The 11426-nt window shown below is 68.5% G+C and overlaps 3 protein-coding genes across 3 annotated transcripts in view; 2 read left to right on the plus strand and 1 right to left on the minus strand.

The window, feature by feature from the left end:
• Nucleotides 1-4353, plus strand: part of EMIHUDRAFT_466323 (hypothetical protein) — a gene marked incomplete at its 3' end in the record, with an annotated part of 6405 nt that extends 2052 nt beyond the window's left edge. The window contains exons 6-8 of the mRNA XM_005756301.1: nt 54-176; nt 326-1057; nt 1114-4353. Of these exons, the coding sequence (XP_005756358.1) occupies nt 54-176; nt 326-1057; nt 1114-4353 (4095 nt within the window). The remainder of the gene's footprint in view (nt 1-53; nt 177-325; nt 1058-1113) is intronic.
• A 1507-nt stretch (nt 4354-5860) lies between these two features.
• Nucleotides 5861-6376, minus strand: EMIHUDRAFT_221737 (hypothetical protein; the record flags this gene model as incomplete). Its single annotated transcript, XM_005756302.1, has 1 exon — nt 5861-6376. The coding sequence occupies one exon, from the start codon at nt 6374-6376 to the stop codon at nt 5861-5863; it is 516 nt and encodes a 171-aa protein (XP_005756359.1).
• A 1653-nt stretch (nt 6377-8029) lies between these two features.
• EMIHUDRAFT_108042 (hypothetical protein) lies at nt 8030-11426 on the plus strand (the record flags this gene model as incomplete). Its single annotated transcript, XM_005756303.1, has 11 exons — nt 8030-8172; nt 8247-8325; nt 8404-8500; nt 8575-8867; nt 8999-9199; nt 9346-10248; nt 10333-10455; nt 10525-10935; nt 11019-11069; nt 11138-11219; nt 11296-11426. 11 exons carry the CDS (start codon nt 8030-8032, stop codon nt 11424-11426), a joined length of 2514 nt encoding a protein of 837 aa, XP_005756360.1.

The following is an 11426-nucleotide window of genomic DNA, read 5'->3' on the forward strand; positions in this document are numbered from 1 at the left end:
ATGGTATGGACCTTCCCTCCTCTCCTGTGAGGTGTGCCGCGCCCTTCCCGCAGGTGGACGACCCGGGCTGCGCCTCCTCCCCGCGCGGCTGCTGCGTCGGCAACCGCACGCAGGAGGAGATGACCTACATCTGCCTCACCATTTGCTCGCACGTCGACTGGGGTGGGCCCGGCCAGGCGAGGGGGGCTCACACCCCCTCCCCCCCCACACCCCCCTCACCCCCTCACCCCCCCCACCCCACTCTCACACCCCCTCCCCCCCACCCCCCTTCTCCCCTCACGGGCTGGCCCCACCACCGTCCCGCCCCGCCCCGCCCCCGCACAAGGTGGACAAGCGCTGCGTCGGCGTCAACTACGACGAGCACGGCGAGGGCGCCGCGCCAGGGAGCGTCAAGAAGGGGCACTGTCATCTCTACTCCACCGAGCGGGTGGTTGCCGAGAGGGAGCCCGAGTGCCCCCGCGAGCAGGCCCCGGCGTCAAGGATGGGCATCTGCTTGACTCACCCGAAGCCGACCGCGCGGACCGAGTGCAGTGGCATCCTCAAAGGGACCAACGAGGGGCCGAAGCTGTACGACGAAGACGCGACGGGCTGCGGCATGACCAACTTCGCCGGCGTATTCTGCCACTTCTCCGACGGCGAGGAGTTAGGCCGCGTGCCGAGCCGCGGCCGCTTTTGCGACTCGAGCAAAGGGCAAGGCTACGACAAGGCGACGGCGGCGTGCGAGTTCTGCAAGGCGGGCACGTTCGCCCAGTCCTCCCCGGAGCAGCGCGAGTACCGCGAGACCATCCCGCGGCCGGCAGACTACCCCTCGGCCGTGAGCATCTGCACCGACTGCCCGGCCGGCCACCACTGCCCGCGGCGCACCGGCTGCCCCTTCGGCGCGGACCTGTCCGCGTGCCCTCCCCGCTGCCGGGTTGGGCACTCCTGCCCAAAAGGCTCCATCTCGCCCGAAGAGTGCGCGAGCGGCAAGTACCAGGACGAGGAGGGCGCCGAGAGCTGCAAGGCGCGCGGCTCGGAGCACTCGCGCCGCAGCTTCGCGCCCGCGGCCTCCCGAGTCGTCCGGACCCGCGCCTCTCGCGCACACGCCCTCCCCCTCCACCCTGCCCCCCCCAGGCTTGCGCGACGGAACACACCTGGGCCTTCAGCACCGGCGCAGAGTCGGCCGTGAGCTGCACCTGCCGCGACGGCTTCCGCAGGGCGGACGCCGCGTCGCAGGACGCGTGCGTCGCGTGCGCGCGGGGCCTCAACTGCGACTGGTCGAGCTACGTGTCCGACCTCGAGGACGCCGCCGAGCAGGTGGCGACTCTCAACAACCTGACCCGCTTCCAGTCGCGCCCGTGGCTGCTGCCAAATTACTGGGCGAGCGCGTCCGAGCCCCTCTCGGCGCTCGTGTGCGACTCGAAGCGCGAGCACCCCGACTGCATCGGAGGCGACCCGGCCATGGGCGACCGCGAGATCTGCCGCGCCCCGCGCACCGGCGAGCTCTGCTACAAGTGCCCGTCGGACCAGCGCGTGCTCTCCGACGGCGGCTGCGGCGAGTGCGACAGGGCGCGCGACGCCGGGCTGCTCGTGGCCGCCCTCCTGCTCGTGTGCATCGCCCTGTACGCCACGCATCGGCTCTGCAATCATGCGGCCGCCACCGAGCGCCTTCCGCGGATCGGCTGCGTCGGCGCGCTCGGGCTGCTCTGCGAGTTTGTGCAGGCCGTCTCGTGCCTCTTCCTGCTCAAGGTGGAGTTCGGCTCGCCCTTCTCCGACATGATGCTGTTCATCAAGACGGTGGTCTTCAACTTCGAGCTGCTCCACCTGAGCTGCCTCGTCTCAGAGGACCCGCTCGTCGAGCTGCTCATCAAGCTGCTCACGCCCGCCTTCCTCCTCGCCCTCTTTGTCGGCATCTTCTACGCCGACCGGTACGCGCGGCCGCGCAAGCACGCGCGCGGCGGCAGCGAGCCGCGCGACAGCTCCTCGGCGGCGCTGGTACGGCGGGCCGAGCAGCGGCACTCGCTCACCGGCCTCTTCAACACCTCGGGCCTCATCGTGCTCACCTTCTACACGTCGATCGCGCTCGCCACCTTCACCGCCTTCAACTGCTTCGAGGCGGACGACGGCGTCTACTTCTCCGCCTCGTACGAGGGCGTCGAGTGCTGGAGGGAGGAGCACGGCCGGATGGTGGGCGTCGCCGCGGCCTTCATCGGCCTCTACACCATCGGCACGCTCGTCTTTTGCGTTTTCGTCTCGCTCCAGTATAAGCGCAAACTGCTCCGCGACCCTCGCTTCGCGCAGCGCTTCCGCTTCCTCTTTGGCCGCTGGCGGGCGCAGGTCTACTACTACCAGTCCCTGCGGCTGCTGCGCAACCTGCTCCTCGCCGCCATCCCGACGCTGCTGCCGTACGACGAGCCGCAGGTCCAGGTCACCCTGCTCGTCTTCGTGCTCTCCGCCTCTCTGGTCGCGCAGTTGCGGCTGCGGCCTTGGCGCGTCGACGCGCTCAACCTGCTCGACGGCGGCCTCACCGTCGCCCTCCTCCTCCTCCTGATCATCATGGGCACCTCGCTCTGCACCTCCGCGGACGGCGTCGCGTCGACCGCCTGTGGCATGGCGCGCTCGCAGTCCGTCGTCTCGACGCTCCTCGTCTCGCTCATGATGGCGGCCGGGCTGCTCTTCGCCGTCGTGCAGTGGCGGCGGTCGCTCTCGTCTTCCACCTCGTTCGACATCTTCCTCAGCCACCACAAGGGCGGCGCCGGCAACACGGCGCGGCTGATGAAGCTCTTCCTCTCGCAGGGCACGCGCGCGCGCGTCTTTTACGACGCCGACAACCTCAACTCGCTCGACCTGCTCTTCGAGGCCGTCCGCTCCTCGCGCCGCGTGGTCGTCATCCTCAGCGCCGAGACGGCGCAGCGGCCGTGGTGCGTCGGCGAGCTGGCGGTGGCGTATCAGTCGGGCGTGCCGATCGTGCCGGTCGTGCTGCCGTCGGGCCAGCGGCTGCTCGACACGCTCGACGCGGGCAGCCACGCGCTCTCGGACGAGGCGCTCGAGCTGCTCGCGCCGTACGACATCACGCGCGACGACGTGGCCGAGGTGATGGAGCACGTCGTCTTCGCCCTCGAGAAGGATTACTCGGAGAGCGCCGCCGACGCGACCCAGCGGGTGGTGCGCCGCATCTGCGGCGGCGACGCCGGCGCCCCTCGCCAGTCCTCGGGACTCCTCCCGCGCGACCTGCTCGCCGACCTGCGCCGCTTCAAGCCGGACGAGCTGACCAAGTCGGCCGACCGCGCCTCGATCGTCGTCGCGGGCGGCGGCGACGGGATCGAGGCGGCGAGCGCGGCCGTCTACCTCAAGCTCGAGCTGCAGCGCTCGACGCAGGAGCCGGTGGCGCTCGCGGTGGTCGAGTCGCGCCGGCTGCCGCTCGAGGCGGTGGAGGCGCTGCAGCCGTCGTCCATCATCTACGTGGTGCTCACCGAGGGCGTCTTCCGCAGCGCGCCGCTCGCCGCCTTCCTCGCGCTCGCGGCGCGGCGCGGCGCCCTCCTCCAGCCGGTGACCACGCTGCAGGACTTCGCCTTCCCGTCGGCCGCCTTCCTCAGGCAGCTCGCCGTGGAGGGCGTGCCGCTCGGCGCGACGCGCGGGGTTGCCGAGGAGGCGCTCGACGCCTGCATGCCCGAGGGGTGGACGTGGTCCGGCGCCGCCGCCGCGCAGGAGCGCGCCTCGGGGGACGAGGAGCCCCTCTCGACGGAGGAGGTGTCGGGCGCGTGGCAGTGCCTCTTCCGCCAGATCGCGATGCCGTGCAACCTCAACAGCTCGAGCGAGGATGCCATCCGGGAGCAGGTGGCGGCCCTCGTCGCCCGCGCCAGCTCGCGCCTCCGCCGCCAGCTCTCCGACAACCGGCACACGCTCGACCCGGCCGGCCACAGCTCCGGCCTCGCCCTGCGCCGGAAGGCCAGCACCCTCTGGACCAGGGTTTCCAGTTCCGGGAGTACGACCCCCGCCAGCAGCGGCACCACCACGCGGTACGCCCGCGGCGCCTCCGGCGCCACCACCGCTTCTGGAGGCCTCTCCAGCGGCGGCGGCGACAGGTACCGGAGGCCGAGCTGCTGCGGCAGCGGCGCAAGGTACTCGCGCTCCGTCGACGAGGTCGAGGCGGTGGCCGAGCCGCCGGCCGAGCTGCTGGGCGGCACGAGGCGCGGGTGGCGGAGCGAGCCCGCCGCCCGCCGCGCGGTGGGGTGGCGCTGCTCGGGCGCGCCCGTCGCCGAGGGGCGGGAGCACATTGAGCCCGCCCAGGAGCTCGACCGGCTCGAGGAGCCGAGCAGCAGCGCCAGCGACGACGATGGCTCGGCGGGGGCTCGCGGGGGTTCGAAGGTCTGAGGGCCGCCGCGTAGGCGCGTGCGGTAGCTCTCGCGCGGGGCCGAGGTCTGCACGGCGCCACCGCCATTGCTAATTGGTACCATGTTACGTGGGTGGGGCTGGCGGCTCTGGTACGTTCGCGGCGAGTACAGAGGTGGGTCACTGGCTGTGGGGTGGGGGGGGGGGGGGGGCGCTTATGGTGAGGGGAGAAAGGGCCGAGACCCGAGTCGAATAGACGAGACTCGCAATCTATTTCTTCGCACTTCGCAGGACACCGGTCGCACCGCACTGGCGGGAGGCGGCCACTCTGGGCGAATACCCACATTCTATCACCATTCTTTTTTTGCCTAAGAAAGAAAGAAAGAAAACACTAAACAGACTCCACACCCCAAACGAGGGATGTGGGAGGACGAACACGGAACAGGGCCCGGCCCCCACACCTGCACGACCACGAGCAGGATTTTGGAAGGACGATCAGGGGCATAGGACTCTTTTGCCTGCGGGGAAAATTGGTAGCGTCACGCTACACGCATCTCGCCTCCAACTCGTTCCACTAACTCGTACCCCACCCCCCCAAAATCTTCTGCATTCAAACTTTTTACATACATAAATTCCTCGATCGGACAATTCTTTTTTCGAGGCGATTTGAGTTGAGCGCCAGCCTCCGAGGCACATGAGAGAGCGAGCGAGCGAGAGAGGGAGAGGGAGAGGGAGAGAGCGAAGTAGAATTTGAGAGTTGAGTAGAGAGAGCGAGTAGCTGTAGTGAGGTGACAGCGCAGGTGAGGTGGCTGGTGGGGGCGAGGTCTACACGCCTCTACGGCCGCGTCGCCTTTTTATTCACTTCGATTTGAGTTGAGCGAGCCGAGCCCCCCCAATATGTGTATGTTCCTCTCTAGCGGCAGGCGGCCTTTTTTCCCCACTTCGATGTGAGTTGTCAGTTGAGCGAGAGCGAGTGACGGGTAATCGTGGCCGTGGCCAAGAAAATCAAAATATAAGCTCTCTATTTGGACCACGGCGAAAAACTCGACGGTTTTGGGCGTTTCAGAGCACGCTGAATCGATTGGCTAAGCTAGAACTCTCCCTCTCCCTCTCCTTTCATAATTATTGACTCAAAACTCGATGATCGCGCGATTTTGGAGAAGTTCTAGCTTAGCCAAAACGTTCCTCTCGAAAAGGCTCCGGCTCAGGTCGCGGGGCATAGCTCGGGTGTAAACGGGGTCTGGGGCGGATGCCCCAGCGGCCCGCCGCAGGCGCCGCCGGAGGCCCCGGCCCGCCGCAGGCGCCGATTTTTTGGCGTTTTTGCTCAAAATTGAGATATTTCTCACATCAAATTCTCGGCTCCGGCTCAGGTCGCGGGGCATAGCTCGGGTGTAAACGGGGTCTGGGGCGGATGCCCCAGCGGCCCGGCGCCGCAGGCGCCGCCGGAGGCCCCGGCCCGCCGCAGGCGCCGATTTTTTGGCGTTTTTGCTCAAAATTGAGATATTTCTCACATCAAATTCTCATCAAAATCGAGCTCGCTACGAGCTCTCTAACTGCAGGACAGCATCTCCTCGTTGAGCCCAGCGGCGCCCGTATCGCCCACGCCCACATTCTTCTTCTTCTTCTTGCCCTTCTTGCCCTTGGCCCTTGCTGCACTTAGCCGCTCAACCTCCGCCGGCAGCGGCTCCTTGGCATGCCGCGCATTCTCCATCTGCTTTGCTTCCCACGCTGCCGCTTCCTCTAAAGCAGCGCCGCCACTAAGCGGCGCAACCAAGTTCTCGCACTGTTTGCATGAGCATGTGTCTTGCTTGGCGCGGCGCACAATCCGCGCGCGGCGAGTGAGGTGCGTGAGAGCAGAAGACTCGCAGGTCGGATGGGCGGTGACGCCGTCGAGCGACGGCGCAAAGGCCAATCGCTGCTGCTGCGCAACGAGAGCGGCGACACGAGGCTGCTGGCAGCTGGCAGAGCGAATCGCGATTCCGGCGGCCGCCGTCAGCCCGCCGACACCGACGGCCGAGCTGAGGTCAAACTCCGCCACAGGTCGGACCATCCGTGCGTCAGCCATGGGACGAGACGTCTGTGTGCAGACAGCCCGCCACCCGGGCGATAGAACATGCCAGCTGCTTGCAGGGCTCTCGTGGCCCGTGGTGAATAGGGCGGGCTGCGGCGGGCGCATAAACTATTCACAGCTTATGAACACCGGGAAAACTAAAGTCTGCAGAAGAGTTCGAGTGGTCTTCGTGCTCAGAAGGATCAAGAGAGCTCTATTCACACCCTTTGTGCGTTGAAGACCACAGGCAATGCCCGTTTACACCCAACCGACGAGTCGCTGGGCCCTCTGACCTGAGCCGCAGCCAAAGTTGACTTAGGAAGCCGCAAACGACAGCTTCTCAAAGCCTCACCGGCGCTTATTCTCTTGATCTTTCAAAACCTAGGCCTGCGGCCAAAATTTTCTAAAGGCCGCTGCGCGGCCAGCGCAATGCGCAACCAGTCAGCGACCGACAGTCAGCAGCAGACTGTGACGATTGGCGGCCTCGCGCCCTCAGTCGACCTCCTCTACCAACTCCCCTGCCCAGCCCATATGCCTCATCCACGGTGGCGCAACCACTCGCGCAGGGAGAGAGAGAGAAAGTCGGCGATCTGCGCCGTGCAGATGAGCTCCGCCTCGTCTGCGTCGAGGACGCCCATCGCAGGGCTGTCATAGCGCCATTGCATATGACGTACTGCATGTTGTTCATTACTTCGCAGGTGCCAAAGTCGAGGATAATCTCACTCAGCGATGGCGAAGGCTGCACTCCCGGCCGGCGGTAGGAGGGATGAAGGCTAATGTACTTCGCAGTGTACAGTGCCTACCGGCGCGAACAGTGCCCGGGACGAAAGAGGAGGCGACGTCTCCCTCGTCCATGGACGGTGTAGCCAGCTTGAGAGACGGGAACGAACGGCGGTGAATCGCCGACAGCGGCGCCTTCGTTCCTTTCCAGTGAATCGCCGGCGGGTGCCCTGAGCGTTGTATCTGTCGGCCAGTTGCCGCACCGCCGGCAGCAGCTCCGCAGCAGCCGCCCAGATGGCGCCGGTTAGGACAGGAGCGAAGCCGCGTGGACACGGCTGAGCGACGCCGTGCGTCTCGTTTGGATGCTGCAGGCATGCCGGGCAGCGCGCGTGCTCCATCCATACCGCGTCGGGCGCCCGCCGAAATCTTCGACTTCTTCGGCGTAGGGGACCAAAAAACCCTGAAAATTTTCTTCGCCTGCGGCGGGCAATTAATTTCGATACTTTCGCTTTCACAGCTCTTTCACACGACTTTATCCGTCACTCGCTCGCGATATTGATTATTGTGAGAGAGGCGTGCAAATTCGACCCAGTACCCAGAAAGAATTCTAACAATACAAAGAAAGAAAGAAAGAAATAATCCGCAAAGGGAGGCCCAGAGAAAGAAACCCCCCAAAGGAGGGATGGGAGGACGGCTGCACGCCGCCACCACACAGGGATTTCAAGGAGAGGCGTGTGGTGCTAGCCGTCGCCCACCCTGTGTGTATGTAGGTAGGAAGGTTAAGAACAGTCTGGCTCGGACTGGACACCAGCGCGGTATGGCGTATGGGTGGACGCGGGTCCACAGGAGAAAAAGAAAGAAAGAAAGAAAACATCCACCGGAGATACCTTGGCGGTGAGCGGGCAAAAATTCTTCTTCCGTGGTCCTCGTTCAAGTGCACGCCAGACCATGTCGTACCTGGCGAAGCACATCGCGGCGCTCGACGAGCGCCTCGCGGATTACCGCGAACAGTGCGGCGCGCTCGCGCTGGATCATCAGTCGTGGCTGGAGGAGACGGTCGTCACCAACAAGAAGCGGCTGGCGTACCAGACGTGCGCGCCGCCGCCCGCCGAGTGCTTGGAGGGCAGGAGTCGCTCAGCCGGACCCTTGCGCGTATGTGTCGCAGGACGCCGAGCCTCGAGTGCCCGCGCTCGCACCGCCGCCCCGCGCCGCGCGGGCGCCGCCGCCCGCTGGCTGCCGTCAAGGTGCGCCGCGCTGCGCCCGAGGCGAGAGGCGAGGCAGCGGGGCTGTGCGGGTGAGCCCCGCGCACCTGCGCCGCGCAGGAGGGGGCGGAGGACAAGGAGAATGTCGTCGCCTCGGACACCGGCAAGGGCTCCAAGCGAGCGCTCGGCATGCGCAGCGCCAACTCGGCGCCAGCCGGTGCGCCGCCGCCGCGCCGCCCTTTGATTCCGGGCGGGCTGTTGACAGACCGCGGCGCGGCGCCCTGCGCGCAGGCGACGAGAACGTCGGCTCCAAGCGCAAGTCGGAGAGCTCGATCGATGAGTGCGACAGCAAGCGCGCGCGGGAGGACGAGGAGGAGGTCAAGCAGGCCACCACCGAGACGAGCCGCGACCAGCTCGCAGAGATCTGCGCCGCCTCGGCCGCCCTCAAGAAGGTGGAGGAGGAGGCGCGGGCGACGTTCGCCAAGCTGACGGTGCCTAGTCTCCGGAGCGAGTGCACGCGCCTCGGCCTCCCCACCGACGGCCTCAAGCCGGCCCTCGTCGCGCGGCTGGTCGGGCATCAAGCGGTGCGCGCCTCCCCGCTCCCCTACCGCCCGCCCCGGCCCCTCCCGCCGCCCCTCCCGCCGCATCGCCCTCTGGCCAACCCACCGCCACCGGACTGACCGCGCGCCCTTCGCATCGCGCCTCCACGCCCCAGGCCTCCAAGGGCGAGGGCGAGGGCGAGGGCGAGGGCGAGGCCGCTGCTGGGTCGGGCGACGCGGCGGCTGGCGACGCGGCGGCTGGCGACGCGGCGGCTGGCGAAGAGGGTCCGCGCGAGGGTGGCGCGGAGGCGGCGGGCAAGGAGGAGGAGGAGGAGGAGGGGCCGGACGCTGCCCTCGAGCGGCTGGTCAAGCTGCGGGTGCCGGAGCTGCGCGAGGAGTGCTCCAAGCTCGGCTTGGCGAGCGATGGCAAGAAGGGGGCGAGCGCTCCTCCTACCCCTCCCTCCCCTCCCCACCCTCTTGCGCGCACTCTCTCGCGGCTTATCCCGCCCTCCCCGCCGCCCAGGTCCTCCTTGAGCGGCTGCAGCAACACCACGAGGCGCGCAAGGCGGGCGGCGCGGGCAAGCTCAACCCGGCGGCCTTCTTCGGCGCTGCCCTCGACGCCGAGTCGACCGCTCTCTTCGAGAACGTGGGCAGCTTCGAAGAGGCCGAGGCGCGCGCGGCGGACGAGGCGGACTCGATGCAAGTGGACGGCTCGGCCTCCGGCGACGAGCCTCCGGAGGGCGGGCTGCAGCGGATGATGGAGTGGGCGGCCAAGCCGTTCCTGAGCGCGCCGGCCAGCGAGGCGGCCAGCGAGGCCTCCGCCTCCGAGCAGCGGGCCGGCGAGGAGCAGCGGCCCGGCGAGGAGCAGCGGTCCGGCGAGGAGGGCTACACCGTGTGCGACGAGCTCGAGAAGAAGCTCGAGGTTGCTCGCTCCGTGCGCAAGCCCAGCCGCCGCGCCTCGGAGGCGTCCTCGACGGCGGACGCTCCGGCGGCGGGCGGAGGCGAGGCGGCGGCGGAGGAGCCAGCGGCGGACGCCGCGCCGGCCTCCGCCGACGATACGGGCGATGACGCGGCCGCCGAGGCGGCGCCCGCGAGCGCGTCTGCGCTGCCCGCCGAGGCGCCGGCGGCGGCGGAGGTGGAGGAGGCAGCGGAGGCGGAGGCGGAGGCGGCGGCAGAGGAGGTGGCGGAGGAGGCGGCCTCCGCCGCGGCCAATCCGTTCGTCACCGCGGAGGAGCCCGCCGCGGAGAGCGAGCCCGCCGAGGCGGCCTCCGCCGAGGCGGCTTCGGCCGCTGTTGTGGCCGCCGCACCAGCGGCGGCCGGGGCGGCGGCGGCGGCGTCGCAGTCCTCGGTCGCTCCGAAGGCGGCAGCAGCCTCCAAGGCAGCGGCGGCGGGCCCGAAGCTCAAGCCCGAGGACCGATTCGCAAAGGTGCGCGCCGCACAGCCCCGCCCCACGGACGTCCGCCCTCGCACCCACAGCTCCCCTTTCCGACCCGCGCCCCGCCCGGCGCAGGCGCAAAAGAAGAAGGAGGAGGAGGCCGCCGAGCGAAAGGCAAAGCAGGAGGAGGTGCGGAAGCGGCGCGAGAAGCAGGAGGAGGAGCGGCAGCGCGCGCTCGCCGAGAAGATGCGGCTCAAGGTGCCGCCGCGCGGCCCGCGGCGGAGGAGGGACGGGCCTCGCCCTCACCGCCGGAGTGGTCCGCTGTAGGATGAGAAGGAGGGCGAGGAGCGGCGCGAGGCCAAGAGGAAGGAGCTCGAGGAGAAGAGGAAGGCGGACGCGCGCAAGCAGGCGCAGACGGCGCCCGCGGCCAAGCCCAAGCCGGCGGTCAAGCCAGCGGTGGCGGTCGAGGGCGTGGTTGGGCCCGCCAGCTCCGCCACGGCGGGGCCGACAGCGGCCGGGCCAGCCAAGCCGGCGCTGCCTCCGCTGTCGGCGGGCTGGACAGAGCACAAGACGCCCGAGGGGCGTCCGTACTACTACCACGCGGCGACCAAAAAGTCGACTTGGGAGCGGCCCGGCGCGGCGCGCCCCGGCGCCGACGACGCAGCCAAGCAGTACTCCATCCCGGAGGACCGCGCCTCGTCCGGAGACGAGTCCGAGTCCGAGGAGGAGGACGCGCCGGTGGGAGCAGCCCGCTCCCAGCCCCGCGCTGCCGGCCCACCATTCCCGGCGCCCGGCTCACTCCTCCCGGCCGCCGACCGCAGGCCAAGAAGCAGCTGATCCCCAACTGGGCGCAGTCGTCGCAGCTCCAGCCGGTGGCTGCACGCGGCGCGCTGCGGCCCCGACGCCCAGCCCCGAGTCACGGACCCACTCTCGCGAGCAGGCGCTCATCGAGCAGTACACGATGGACCCCGACAACGTCTTCGAGACGGCGCTGCACGAGCAGACCACCGTCGTCGACCTCGGTCCGCTCCAACTCGCCGGCCCGGTTTGCCGCGGAGAGGGGCGCGTGCCTCCCAGCAGGCCCTCATTGCGCCGTAGGCTCCATCTTCGGCCGCTCCGACCAGAACCGGCGAGGCCACCGGCGTGCCTCGTCGGGCGACTGGAGCCGCGACCAACTGCTGCAGGAGGAGGTGGCGCAGTACAAAAAGGCGCGCGGGCTGCAGGGCTGA

This window comes from Emiliania huxleyi, assembly GCF_000372725.1.
Source record: "Emiliania huxleyi CCMP1516 unplaced genomic scaffold EMIHUscaffold_98, whole genome shotgun sequence".
Classification (NCBI taxonomy): domain Eukaryota; phylum Haptophyta; order Isochrysidales; family Noelaerhabdaceae; genus Emiliania; species Emiliania huxleyi.